General features: G+C 35.3%; 1 protein-coding gene across 1 annotated transcript; it reads right to left on the reverse strand.

The window, feature by feature from the left end:
- Positions 1-26: 26 nt before the first annotated feature.
- LOC138325818 (uncharacterized) lies at positions 27-15,376 on the reverse strand. Its single transcript, XM_069271745.1, has 4 exons — positions 15,326-15,376; positions 7,464-8,102; positions 6,489-6,640; positions 27-965 (listed from the first exon to the last, which is right to left on the reverse strand). The coding sequence occupies exons 2-4, from the start codon at positions 8,038-8,040 to the stop codon at positions 711-713; spliced, it is 984 nt and encodes a 327-aa protein (XP_069127846.1). The 5' UTR covers positions 8,041-8,102; positions 15,326-15,376; the 3' UTR covers positions 27-710.
- Positions 15,377-15,764: the final 388 nt, after the last annotated feature.

Here is a 15,764-nt window from a genome sequence, read left to right on the forward strand (position 1 = left end):
TATATTACTTTAGTAAAGGCCATAGATTATTGTACCAAAGGCAGTTTAATCTGAATGGCTGTCCGCCATATTTTACCAAATATAACTCTCACCAATCTAAAGGTACGCCATCATCTATTGGTCTTTGTTCTACTGTGAAGAACACACCTACGAATCACCAAGTTAGTATCAGATTGCCAATAGTGTGTAAGTTGAGGCGGAGTGTTTTAACGGTAAGCAATGCATACGTTCGTAGTTACCACTGGTAACACACTAGTGCAGAAATAGAGCGGTTGATTTGACAACTTTGTAGAAACGAGTCTGGCATCAACATGACTACGGAAACAGAATTGAAAGAACATTTAGTTTCACAATGACACCGTTCCAGCAATACTTAACAACGTACAGGGAATCAGGACAATAAAGTATTCTACAGGAAGGAACCTTTCAAGGAACAATAATTGTAACCCTGATGTATTTAATGCACCGTACGGTAGATAATGCAGCTACTAAAATCTCAGCCCGGTACCTGATTTTTAAATTTGACCAGATAATTGTATACTATCTAAATCTCTGATTTGATCGAATCACGATTAATTTTTTTTTATATATATACCGATATACATGCAGTCGAATTTTGTAAGACATTATATCATTCTTCGAAATATTTATGAAAAATGTTCAGTGATACATCAATGTTTATAAACGTGCGCGAATATTTTTTTCTCAAATCAGCGCTCCAGCTCTTTGAGTTGCTCGTCATATTCTTCCTTCAAGATTAATTCCTTCTCTAACATCAGTTGACAGCGGACTTTGGTCAGTGCTTTTCCGAGTTTATTTTCACCATTCCAGGTAGCCCTGTTCCAGGCTCGAGGGTCATCACTGGATAGTCCTATTCCCCAGATCCTGTCCAGTGGACTCGCAAGTACAAGTATTTTAGGATTGCTGGCACAAATTATGATCAGCAGTTCTTTGTTCTGGTTAAACTGTAATCATAAACAAACTCCTTAAGAATATACATGTTGACATGATCAGTAGAACATGTAACAGTAATCACTTCTTAAAAGAGATTACATGCTTAATAAGACCACTTTTTGGGGGTACCAAATTAATATTTTTTTTTAAAATCAAATCTGGTAAAGGGATATAACTCTGACAGAGGGATGTAACCCTAACAGGGGAAGTAACTATGGTAGAGGGAAATAAATCGTGTAGAGGGAAGTAACTCTGGTAAAGGGAAGTAACTATGACAGAGGGAAGCAACTGTGACAAACGCAAGTAACTATGACAGAGGGAAGTAACTCGGGCAGAGAGAAGTTACTCTGGTAGAGGCAAGTTTAACTCTGGCAGAGGAAATCAACTCTGTTAGAGGTATGTAACTCTGGTTTAGGCAAGTACTATGGTAGATGGAAGTAACTCTGGTATAGGGAAGTAATTCCGACAGAGGGAAGTAACTCTGACAGTGGGCTGTAACTCAGGTAAAGGGAAGTAAATCTGACAGAGGGAAGCAACTCTGACAAAGGGGTGTAAATCTGGTAGAGGCAAGTAATTTTGACAGAAAAGTAACTCTGGTAGATTGAAGTAACTCTGACAGATAGAAGTAACTCTGACAGATTGAAGTAACTCTGACAGAAAAAAGTAACTCTGACAGATAGAAGTAACTCTGACAGAGAAAAGTAACTCTGACAGATAGAAGTAACTCTGACAGAGAAAAGTAACTCTGGTAGATTGAAGTAACTCTGACAGATAGAAGTAACTCTGACAGAGAAAAGTAACTCTGACAGATTGAAGTAACTCTGACAGAGAAAAGTAACTGACAGATTGAAGTAACTCTGACAGAGAAAAGTAACTCTGACAGATAGAAGTAACTCTGACAGCGAAAAGTAACTCTGGCAGATTGAAGTAACTCTGACAGATAGAAGTAACTCTGACAGAGAAAAGTAACTCTGACAGATTGAAGTAACTCTGACAGATTGAAGTAACTCTGACAGAGAAAAGTAACTCTGACAGATAGAAGTAACTCTGACAGAGAAAAGTAACTCTGACAGATAGAAGTAACTCTGACAGATAGAATTAACTCTGACAGAGAAAAGTAACTCTGACAGAGAAAAATAACTCTGAAAGAGAAAAGTAACTCTGACAGATAGAAGTAACTCTGACAGAGGTATGTAACTCTGACAGAGAAAAGTAACTCTGACAATTAGAAGTAACTCTGACAGAGAAAAGTAACTCTGACAGATAGAAGTAACTCTGACAGATAGAAGTAACTCTGACAGAAAAAAGTAACTCTGACAGATAGAAGTAACTCTGACAGAAAAAAGTAACTCTGATAGATAGAAGTAACTCTGACAGAGAAAAGTAACTCTGACAGATAGAAGTAACTCTGACAGAGAAAAGTAACTCTGGTAGATTGAAGTAACTCTGACAGATAGAAGTAACGCTGACAGAGAAAAGTAACTCTGACATATAGAAGTAACTCTGACAGAGAGAAGTAACTCTGACAGAGAAAAGTAACTCTGACAGAGAGAAGTAACTCTGACAGAGAAAAGTGACTCTGGTAGATTGAAGTAACTCTGACAGATAGAAGTAACTCTGACAGAGAAAAGTAAGTCTGACAGAGAAAAGTGACTCTGGTAGATTGAAGTAACTCTGACAGATAGAAGTAACTCTGACAGCGAAAAGTAACTCTGGTAGATTGAAGTAACTCTGACAGATAGAAGTAACTCTGACAGATAGAAGTAACTCTGACAGATTGAAGTAACTCTGACAGAGAAAAGTAACTCTGACAGATAGAAGTAACTCTGACAGCGAAAAGTAACTCTGGCAGATTGAAGTAACTCTGACAGATAGAAGTAACTCTGACAGATAGAAGTAACTCTGACAGATTGAAGTAACTCTGACAGAGAAAAGTAACTGACAGATAGTATTAACTCTGACAGATAGAAGTAACTCTGACAGAGAAAAGTATCTCTGAAAGAGAAAAGTAACTCTGACAGATAGAAGTAACTCTGACAGAGAAAAGTAACTCTGACAGAGGTATGCAACTCTGACAGAGAAAAGTAACTCTGACAGATAGAAGTAACTCTGACAGAGAAAAGTAACTCTGACAGATAGAAGTAACTCTGACAGAGAGAAGTAACTCTGACAGAGAAAAGTAACTCTGACAGATAGAAGTAACTCTGACAGATAGAAGTAACTCTGACAGAGAAAAGTAACTCTGACAGATAGAAGTAACTCTGACAGAGAGAAGTAACTCTGACAGATTTAAGTAACTCTGACAGATAGAAGTAACTCTGACAGATAGAAGTAACTCTGACAGAGAAAAGTAACTCTGACAGATAGAAGTAACTCTGACAGAGAGAAGTAACTCTGACAGATTTAAGTAACTCTGACAGAGAAAAGTAACTCTGGTAGATTGAAGTAACTCTGGTAGATTGAAGTAACTCTGACAGATAGAAGTAACTCTGACAGAGAAAAGTAACTCTGACAGATAGAAGTAACTCTGAAAGATAGCAGTAACTCTGACAGAGAAAAGTAACTCTGACAGAGAAAAGTAACTCTGGTAGATTGAAGTAACTCTGACAGATAGAAGTAACTCTGACAGATAGAAGTAACTCTGACAGATAGAAGTAACTCTGGTAGATGAAGGTAACTCTGTTAGAGGCTAGTAACTCTGACAAGTGGAAACAAGCTTATAGTTAGTGTTGCAAGCAACACGCGCCCCCTGTCTTCATCTGCATTCTCTAATCAACGGCAAGTTATTACTGCTTAGTTTTGCTATCATTGTATGAAATTTGAACACATTATGTTGATGTGTCTCAAGTTATCGTTCAGAAACTAAAATTTGTGTAACAATCTATTTTTAGTGACAGTGACTTTTGTAGTTGACCTTTTGCCTCAAAAATTCAATCCCAAGCTGGATTTTCTCATATGCTACCATAGGGTGAAAATTGATCAAAGCACTTGATGTTTTCTCAAGTTATCGCCTAGAAACTGATATTTTGTGAAACAATCTATAGTTAGTATTGGTGACTTTTATAGTTAACCTTTTTACCCCAAATTCAATCCCAAGCTGCATTTTCTCATATACTACCATTGTGTGAAGTTTGATCAAAATCCATCCATTAATTTTCAAGTTATCATTTGGAAACCTAATCCAGACGGATGGCAGTAACTCTGGTAGAGGGAAGTAACTCTGGTAGAGGGAAGTAACCCTGGTAGAGGGAAGTAACTCTGGTAGAGGGAAGTAACTCTGGTAGAGGGAAGTAACTCTGACAGAGGGATGTAACTCTGACAGAGGGAAGTAACTCTGGTAGAGGGATGTAACTCTGGTAGAGGGAAGTAACTCTGGTAGAGGTAAGTAACTCTGGTAGAGGGATGTAACTCTGGTAGATGGAAGTAACTCTGACAGAGGGATGTAACTCTGGCAGAGGGAAGTAACTCTTGTAAAGGGAAGTAACTCTGGCAGAGGGAAGTAACTCTGACAGAGGGATGTAACTCTGGTAGAGGGAAGTAACTCTGGTAGAGGGATGTAACTCTGGTAGAGGGATGTAACTCTGGTAGAGGGTAGTAACTATGATAGAGAGAAGTAACTCTGGTAGAGGGATGTAACTCTGGTAGACGGAAGTAACTCTGACAGAGGGATGTAACTCTGGCAGAGGGAAGTAACTCTTGTTAAGGGAAGTAACTCTGGCAGAGGGAAGTAACTCTAACAGAGGGATGTAACTCTAGTAGAGGGAAGTAACTCTGGTAGAGGGATGTAACTCTGATAGAGGGATGTAACTCTGGTAGAGGGAAGTAACTCTGGTAGAGGGATGTAACTCTGGTAGAGGTAAGTAACTCTGGTAGAGGGATGAAACTCTGGCAGAGGGAAGTAACTCTTGTAGAGGGAAGTAACTCTGACACAAGGAAGTAACTTTTGCAGAGGGAAGTAACTCTGGTAGAGGGATGTAACTCTGACAGAGGAAAGTAACACTGACAGAGGGATGTAACTCTGACAGAGGGAAGTAACTTTGGTAGCGGGAAGTGACTATGGCAGAGGTATGTAACTCTGACAGAGGAATGTATCACTGGTAGAGGGATTAACTCTTGTAGTGGGAAGTAACTCTGGCAGAGGGATGTATATCTTGTAAAGGGATGTATCACTGGTAGAGAGATGTAAATCTGGTAGAGGGATGTAACTCTGGTAGGGGAATGCAACTCTGGTAGATCGAAGTAACTCTGACAAAGGGGTGTAATTCTGGTAGAAGGATGTAAATCTGACAGAGGGATGTAACTCTGGTAGAGGTATGTAACGTTGACAGAGGGATGTATCACGTGTAAAGGGAAGTAACTCTGGTACATTTGGAGAAGGATGTAACTCTTACAGAGGGAAGTAACTCTGACAGAGGGAAGTAACTCTGGTAGAGAGAAGAAACTCTGGTAGAGGGAAGTAACTCTGACAGAGGGAAGTAACTCTGGTAGAGGGAAGTAACTCTGGTAGAGGGAAGTAACTCTGACAGAGGGATGTAACTCTGACAGAGGGAAGTAACACTGGTAGAAGGAAGTAACTCTGACAGAGGGAAATACCCTGGTAGAGGGAAGTAACTCTGGTAGAGAGATGTAACTCTGATAGAGAATGTAACTCTAGTACATTTTGTAAAGGGATGTAACTCTGGAAGAGGGAAGTAACTCTGGCAAAGGGAAGCAACAATGGTTGAGGGAAGTAACTCTGGTAGAGGGAAGTAACGCTAGTAGAGGAAAGAAACTTTTGCTGACAGACGCCTAAAGACTTTAATCTCTATGCTTTTAGCACAGAGATGGAAATCATACATTGGTATATAGGGAACTTTAACTGGTTCATTTAGATACAGCAGTCCCCATCATATGATTGGTCAATGGACTTTAATATACCATAATATGCATATGTACATACATAAGAATTTAAAAAGCGCATTGTGTCTGATGCTAAACTTTTTCATCAGTCTTTTTTTTAAATCTTTCAATTATTAAGCCCTAGCAATTGCTAACTGATTTAATATAAGACCTAGCTAGAAGCTGCCACATATTGTTACAATTTTCTGCACAGCTTAACGATTCACTTGCCTTCAGGGTTTCATCAGACAAATTAAAGGAATATGAAGATATTTCCATATATGCTTATTAAATTTATGCATGGGTTGATTGATAATGTAAATTTCAAACCCACAGCACACATGTACAATGTGTGCTTAATGGCTGTACCTGTATAAATTGTGTATATGGGCTTTGGGCTGGCAACCTGTGCCCTTTAATAGACACTAGGCTTATAATTAGTGTTTCAATAAAATTGAACATAAATTAGTGTTTCAATGTGTATGAATTCCTTTCTAATACTCGATTTTGACAAGCCATAAACTATCTTTGCATATTAAAACATTATCTTGTCCTTTGAATAAGTATAGATTATTAAAAAAACATTACTGTGTGTGCCACTCGGAGCAGATAAATCAACATTAAGCAGAAAAATAAAAGAAAAATTCTGAACCAACCTTAGCCATGTTCCCTTCCTCCACAATGGCGTCACAGTTGGCCTGCCATAAATCCTCGTCAAAGTACCTCACCTGACTTCCGAGCTGCTCCTGTTTCCTAGGTGATATAGTCTCCATAATTTTTCGTGCAGTCCTATAGTCTTCAAACAACACTGGAAACAACAACAAACATTTTAATAGAATACTTTTTGTATTGATACAAAAAAAAACATTCTTCAGGCCGTCTTCTGTTTCACTGAAAATCATCAAAATTTTGTAGGAAAATCACTTAATATTTCAAGCCCAAACAAATGGGGTTCTTTTTGTTGTTTTTTTTTTAAGAAAAGAAATAGTATTCTTTGAAACTGTATCCAGTAGCAATACCTTTGCTATTTCAAAGCATTTGTAATGTTGGGAAAGTTTTAATTTAAATTCAATCACATGATAGTAAGATTTTTATTATTTTAAGTTTGGTGAACTGAATTTTTGTCCTACAAGCCTTCTTATACTACTTGACTTACTGACACAATTTACATTGTCCAGAGTACTTTTTAGTTACCATAATTGACCCGGAAAACACCAATGTAAGTTAAAGGTTATGAAAACTTAGAGGGTTAGATATTTGGATATTAATGGGTTTTTTTGTGTTTTTTTTTTTTTTGTAAATAACCTGACAAAACTTTATGAATTACAGAGCATTGGTACATCTCTACTAATGAAAACACTTTATAACAAAAGATACTTGTTCATGCATAAATGCTATTTGATATAAAATTGATATACAAAATGGGTAGATTTGTGTTGCTTAAAGTTTTGATACATACATACTTGGTATGCTAAAGATGAGAAGAAAAGGTTATGGGGTACTTAAAAGGATGTGAGGCTATTTATTATTGACAAATATTTATTTATCTGCATAAATGTACAGCATTATATTATGTCTCAATAGGGACCCCCATGTCAGAACATCAAATTTGCCTATGCATGTAAACTCACTTGCTTTCCTGTGCATCATGAACTGTTCTGCACAAGTGTATTTTGTGCCATCCACAACAAATTCTGTCATGCACCATTGACTGTACACAGATTCACTCCGCCAAAAATACTCAAACTTTGATTTATTATCATCTTTGTATTTTTCTACAAGGACAGGGTCTACTTCAAAAGTTTTCCCTGCATATTCCACATTGTCCCAGTCATGTCTCTGGTAATGTCCTCCGTGGTGACTGTGGGTGTCTTTAGGTCTGGGTCCTAATTCACTACCTTCTACATGCTCTGTTAAACTGTGCTGTACTTCTCTCTGAGCTCCACACTCTGACATGGGACTGGAGGTAGCCAGTGTACTGTGCTGTACTTCTCTCTGAGCTCCAGACTCTGACATAGGACTGGAGGTAGCCGGGACACAATTAACTGGTCTTTCTGTTGTCAAAGGTGTAGGATGTGTATGTATATTATCTTTAGATGGTAAGGCTGGAAAATCATCAGGTATTTCCGGATATAATCGTATACGTCCAGTTGGTGTCTTTCTCCCTGCTTCACCTTCCCGGGAGGCTGTTGTATAATTCATGCCCATCCTGATTAAGTTTAATTAGAACGCTTCTTGTCTCTATTGACCTGCTGGAAATGCTTGATTTTCTACAAGGGAAAATTTTAATGTTTATGAAATTCGTAAGATCAATTTCGATTTTGTGATAAGTAAATAATAATTATATGTATATAGAATGAATGTCTAGTTCAATGTTTGGTGAATGAAAGCGCCCACTCCTCCCATTTGATTATATTACAAGCCTGAAGGTCCCACCCTTGGCATTCTTCTCTGGCAAGTCAACATGACATTTATTCAAAGAGCAATGTCGATCCTTAATTTCAATGCATATATACAAGATATCTTCATTGCGATATAAGATATCTCATATAGTATATGATGTGTATCATATAGTATATGATGTGTATCATATAGTATATCAGATATCTCATATGATATATAAGATATCTTATATAATATTTGAGCATTTGGTTGAACGAGACAAAGGTATGCATGTATAGATAGGTCGCTATTATAGCCAATATATTTATTGCTGCCATGTCCGAACTGACAACTAGGTTAATAGGAATTAACTGCTTCTGCGTTTTCAATACATCGTTGAATGCAACCAAAGCGTTTGATTCTCCATTTCAGCGCCATCTCCGCCATTGCGAACGATTCAAAAATGTGCTCCTAAGGTCTCCGAATGATGCTCGAGGGAGAAATTAGTTTCTGGTTTTAAATGCTACGAAATCTCATTCTATATAAGATATCTTATAAAGTAACGATATTTCAATTATATAAGATATCTTATATATTAATTAAGATAGCTTATATAGAAAATTAGATAAGATATATTATATACTATATGAGATATATTCTATACATAAATAAGATATCTTATCTAATTTCTATATGATATATCTTATATACTATATAAGATATCTTATGTAATATATGAGATATCTTATATATACTATATGTGAAATTTTACATGCTACATAAGACATCTTATATGTTATATAAGCTATCTTAAATATACTATTTAAGATATCCTATATAGATAAGATATCTTATATACATCAGATTTCTCATATATATATATATATATATAAGATATCTTACACAATTTGATTAAATACGGGATAGACAATGCTCCTTCAATAAATGTTAAATTGGCTTGCCATAGCCTTCAACTGTATATAAATATTCTTGGATATTTAAATGCATTTTGTGGAAAAATTAAATTTTTAAAAAATCAACAACAAGGATGCAAAAAGCTACCATACCTGTTATTTGAAACATATTAAAACATTGTCAAACAAATAAAAGAAGAAACAATCGTGATAAAACCATGTACCGCCGGATCCACCTTTATAATGATAACATTGTGAAATATCTGCCTATAAGATTTTGTTAGAATATGTATTAGTTGAGCGACATATACTACTGATATGAGATACTGTTGCACAATGTTTATTTACCTATAGTATATCTGATACTAGTTCCCATTCAGCAAGGACTTTACTCCAGCCGACTTAATCGTAATCAACATCATCCTCGATATTCCAGGGATTACAATCACTGTCGTTATATCCACCCCTGATTTATGTCATAAAAACACTAACCTCTGGAATACCGAGGACGAATGAACATAGTTTCGTTCCTACAGACCAAGACATCTCTCTATTTTGAATCTTGTACGGGAACAATAATTCGCATATCAAGTTGTCTGTTTAGTAAAATGTGTGCTCTAACAGATAGGTGTCATGTCAAAAGACATATTTCTATTTTTTTTTTCTATAAATCGTTCTCTCCTTTCAGTCAATAACATTGCTTTCATGATATTATCAGGTTATTGTTTAATGTTAAGAGGTTAATAGACGAGACTTTTTTTTAAAAAACTTTACGCCGTGTGACGCATATCCAACCAATAAATAATCAAAAGTGGAATAAGGCCTCATACATGTGTTTACAAGAGTAGCCCCCGTTCATCCCCACTGAAACCGGATTCAAACGATGATTTGAAACACGGTTTACATAACGATCTTCTGTGGACCAACGAAATAAATTCGTTATAGACATGGTTCGTCATACACATATTACAAACAATCTAAAATGAACCTTGACAAATGAAAAGTATAATACGTTATAGCCCGAGATACTCTGGCCCTGAACCAGACTTCTATATATCATAGTGTCTTAGTCTGGCCCTGAACCAGACATCTATATGTCATAGTGTCTTAGTCTGGCCCTGAACCAGACATCTATATGTCATAGTGTCTTAGTCTGGCCCTGAACCAGACATCTATATGTCATAGTGTCTTAGTCTGGCCCTGAACCAGACATCTATATGTCATAGTGTCTTAGTCTGGTGTTAGGGCCTTAGTATCTCGGTAAATTCATTGTTCAGGTGTTTCGTTATATTCAACGGCGTAGCTAGGTCTGGATAGGCCTGCATGCCTGGGGGTGTCCAGGGGCGAAGCCCCGGTAGGGGGTATGGGGGGCGAAGCCCCCCAGAAGCTGACGGGAAATTGTTACAATGTAGTAACCATTTTACTTCTTTGGTAACTTTTAACGTATATACCAATAGTTAAATGGAGGTCACGATATTTAGGTGATAACCATGCAAAACTATATACATTGTATACATACTAGACTCCCGTGACAAGTGCTCGAACAAAAAACACGGATTTTGGCTGTAAATAAATTAGTAAGTAATGGGAGAACTTTGTGTTATTTTAACTGATGAAAAACTTATGGAGAATATTTTAAACATATAAAACATATTTTAAATTTTTAAGTTTACGTGTTGGTTTGTTTATGACAGCGAGTCAAAGACCACTGTCAAAATGGTGGAAATTGCGTAAGAAGGGACCAGTCCTCCACCACCTCAATAAGAAAAAATAAATATTGTATTAATGACTTATTTTTCAACTTATTCTGTTCTATTTCTAACAATTACAACAACAAAAATTCTTTTCTAAATCAAAAATCTGTTCATATTCGTGACACCGGAAATCACGGGTCTCAATATCTTGTTGGAATATCAATGGCCTTGGAGAGAAATATAATGATGACATTTTCAAATCTAAAATAAAATATGATGTAAATATCTGTATGGAAACCTGGGCTGGTGAAAGTTCTGCATCAAAAATACAAGGTTTTAAAACATTTTCAAAAATCAGAAAAAAGAAAAAGAAAGCCAAGCGAAATAGTGGAGGAATAATAATATATATTAGAAACTCCATATCCAAAGGGATTTCATACCTAATAAATGGGTCTCTCTCAAACAATAGAATGTGGATAAAACTCGATAAATGTTTTTTTGGTCGAGATAAGGATATTTATTTGTGTGCAGTGTATGTGCCACCGGCCTCTTCAGCATATTATGATGATGATTTTATCGAGATTGAAAAAATGAAATTTCGAAATTTAGTCTTGATGGAGATATTATTCTTGCAGGTGATTTTAATGCTAGAACGGGAAGACTACCAGACTTCCTACATAACGATGATGTGTCTCCGCATGTCTCGCCATTTTTACCTGTTTATGCTATAGATCACGAGACAAAAGAACGCGATTCCTTAGATGAAATGATTAATGCCCAAGGTCGCCAACTAGTAGATTTATGTATCTCTTCAAGGCTACGGATATTAAATGGGAGATTTTTGGGTGATTTATTGGGTAATTATACTTGTATAAAGCACAATGGTTGTAGCGTTGTTGACTATGTTTTAACTAGTGCAAGCCTGCTTTCCTCAGTAAATTATTTTGTCGTAGAAGAACCAACCTACTTGTCGGATCATGTTCAAACAATTACGTTTTTGGATTGTAAAATATCAAATAATCCTGCAAATTTACCTTTACAAAACACAGATATAAAATCGTATCATTGGGGAAATTATTCAAATGGAAAGCTCATTGAAATTTTGGGAGATGTAACAATTAGAGACGATATAGTGGAACTCCAAACTAAGAATATTCCTTATACTGAGGAAGGAATTGAGAACGCGACTTCTTTAATTACTAACATGTATGAAAAGCTACAAAAACGATGTATGTCTGTTAAAATTAGAAAAACCGGTAAATGCAAGCGAATTAAAAGGGAGCTTTGGACAGATAAGGAATTTTTCAGCCTTCGAAAAACTGTAAATAGACTTGGTAGTAAACTTAAAAAGTCAAGATATGACTTGCAGCTTAGATTAAAATTTCTCTATTATACAAAACAACTTAAAAGGATGAAAAAACCAAAAAGAGAGCTTTCAAACAAACAATACTGGGCAAGATAAATAGTATATCAAATAAAGATTCTAAACAATTGTGGCAAGTGCTTAAAACTCTTAAGCCAAAAAAGCAATGATAACTGTGAAGACCCCCCTAATTGGCAAGAGTTTATTGCACATTTCAAAAACTTGGGGAATCAAAACTTGTACCCAGATACTAAATTTAAGAGGGATATTGAATTGCAACTTGACCAACTAAAAACCCAGTTGCAACATAATGATATCACAGATAGGCCCATTACAATAAAAGAAATAAAAGAAGTAATTAAGCTTTTAAAGAATAATAAATCGGTGGGTCCTGATTCTATTAGTAACGAAATAATCAAATATTCCATAAATATCATGATGCCTCTTTTAGCAAAATATTTTAATGCTATTTTTAGTAGTGGCTGTTATCCAGAGTTTTGGAACAAATCCTTCTTAATTCCTATTTTCAAATCTGGTGATGCAGGTCTACCAACGAATTACAGAGGCATCTCTCTCCAAAGTTGTTTGGCAAAGTTATTCAATTCCATTTTAAACAAAAGGCTTACCATGTTTATGCAAAATATTATATGCCCAAATCAATTTGGGTTTCAAAAAAATAGTAGAACTACTGATGCCTTGTTCGTACTAAAAACATTGTTAACTAAATACTCACAGTCTAAGAGAAAAATCTACGCATGTTTTGTGGACTTCAATAAAGCCTTTGATAGTGTATGGAGAAATGGATTATTATTTAAGCTTGCACAGCATGGTGTCGGAAAAAATATTTTCAAAATTGTTAGTGACATGTATGGAAAAACGCAATCCTCAATAAAATTTAAAACATTCACGACAGAATATTTTAACATTATTCGGGGGGGGGGTAAAACAAGGAGATAGTTTAAGTCCTACCCTTTTCAACATGTACATCAATGATTTACCAGTCATTCTAAATAATAATCCACTACAATTAGGGGATTTAGCAGTAGGTAGTTTGTCATTTGCGGATGATTTATTGATTTTATCAGAAACTCCCGAGGGACTGCAGCAATCATTAATTGAATTGGAAAACTACTGTGAAAAATGGCAGCTTTCAATAAATTCTAAAAAAACAAAAACGATGATTTTCCAAACTAGGCAGAAAAATATAAAAACCAAACATAATGTGAAACCGTTTATGTTTAAAAATCAGGAAATTGAACAAGTCTCTGAGTATAAATATTTAGGTACAACTTTATGTAACAACGGTAAATTCATGCTAGCTGCTAAGGAACTTAGTGTAAAAAGTAGAAAAGTTCTGTTTTCAATTAAGCAATATTTAAATAAAATAGCTGATATGCCCATATGGCTCTGGAAAAAGTTGTATAATTCTTTAGTCAGACCAATCTTAACATATAATTCTGAAATATGGTATGCTGACTTTTACAGTAAAATTGCAAATGCAAGTAAAAGAGCGCATGTGAATAATTCAACATTTGACAAATTTTCAATAATAGATAAAACGCCATTTGAACAAATAAATTTAAAATTTTGCAAAATGGCCCTTGGGGTTGGAAAATATGCAGTAAATGCTGCTTCCAGGGCTGAATTAGGACAATATACACTAGACTGTTTCATTAATACTCAAGCATTGTGTTATTTGGCTAGAATATCACAAGATGACATTAATAATCTTGTAAAAGAGGCTTTGAAGGTCAGTCAAAATATTCATGAAAGTGGATCATATTCGTGGTATTCATACGTATCAAGTATTATCAACGAAAATAACATCACATTTGACATTAAAAGGGGAAAATTCAGTAGGAAGGCACAGGCCAGATTAAAACGGTCGTTAAAAAGATTCATACATGGCAGATTTGACATTATTTTCTCAAGCAAAATGCAGCTTTTAGATTGTAGTAATAAGCTATTTCTATATAGTAAACTTAAACAAAACTATAAAGAGGAATATTATCTCTCTTTGCAAAATTTTGAATATCGAAAATTGTTGACAAAACTTCGGATCAGCAATCACAACCTAGAAATTGAAGCTGGTAGGACAAAAAAGATACCTCGCCAGCACCGGTTATGCAAATTTTGCAATGTACAGTAAATTCTACTGAAAGAAAAAGTTTCTTATCTAAATACAACATTAATTCTATGTTCACAGACTATGAAAATTTAATAAAGTTATTGTCATCTAATGAACCACAACTTCTGCAGGATTTGGGCCTCTTCATTAAAAAGTCGTTTGAACTGAGGAAAGCGGGCTTGCTGAATGCATAAGTTGTTCTTGTTTTATTGTTATTGTGTTATACATGTAATGTTATCTTTGTAATTTGCTATCGATCCTTGTTTGTGGATGTAAAAATGCAAATAAATGAATTGAAAATTAACACACGTTTTAACGGGGCGGAAAGCGAACCAAAATTGATCAATTCACTTTTTCGTTACTAAGGCCAAGAACATGTTGCAATTGCTTTAAGTTGTTTTGCTTTCATTTTTAAGATAATTATATGTTTTTATAATATTTCTAACTTTTCATGCGATGTTGTTTATTTTGGTATTCATAATTGCTTGAGAGATTTTGGTGAAGAAGTCTTCTTCTTTAGTTAAAGTCTTATATTGTCTACGACAAAATTCAAACATATTTAACAACTTGGTAACCGGGTATATATAGACTATTCTAATAAATTTCCAGATTGGCCAATCTTCTAGTCTTTCAAATGTGCACAAAGTTATGTTAGGCATACAGTTGAGCATATCATATGTATTTATACATAATTTATATTCTGCAGCGTTACGCGTATTCAAATGTTGTGTTTTTTCTGACTGTTCAAATGCTTGAGCATGCAAGCATGCACGGGCGCTACGCCACTGATATTCCTGTTATACAGAATAACAGCACTGTTCTAGTAATTATAATGTAATAATATTATACTTTCGTTTTGATATTCTGTTACTTTCGATACTTACAATGACTACAGTGTATTGACAGAGCGACATGGTCGAAATCGTCCACTATAGTGTATAGAGTAGTACATCCGATATATTATAAAACGTAGGAAATTCATCTTAAATAAGTTCTATTTATTAATACCTACCTTGAAATGCTAATATCAGTTTCTCATGTTATCGGACTGTGTTGAGGCATGCGCAGATGCATTTTCTAAAAATAACAATTATAGGAATATCCTCTATCTGATCAACATCCTCGATACTCCAGGGGTTCCGATCACTTACGTTCTTAATATCTACCGTAACGCTCACAAGACGTCAAATTCACAATTTGTGGACTTGCCGTAAAAATTCCCTTCAGAAAGACTTCCATATGTATTATGTAAAAAAAATAATGCCTCGGTGAGAATTTGATATTTTATGTGGTTCAGTTTTATTGCCTAGAAGGTAAATGATATCAAACAAGTACGATAAAAATGCAAACAAACTTTTTATAATGATTTGCATAATCATTACTTTGCTCCATTAGCAGTAATAGGCACCAATTGTAGCTCTAAAGACGACACCATTTTCTGTCTAAAAGTC

This window comes from Argopecten irradians, chromosome 6, assembly GCF_041381155.1.
Source record: "Argopecten irradians isolate NY chromosome 6, Ai_NY, whole genome shotgun sequence".
Lineage (NCBI taxonomy): Eukaryota > Metazoa > Mollusca > Bivalvia > Pectinida > Pectinidae > Argopecten > Argopecten irradians.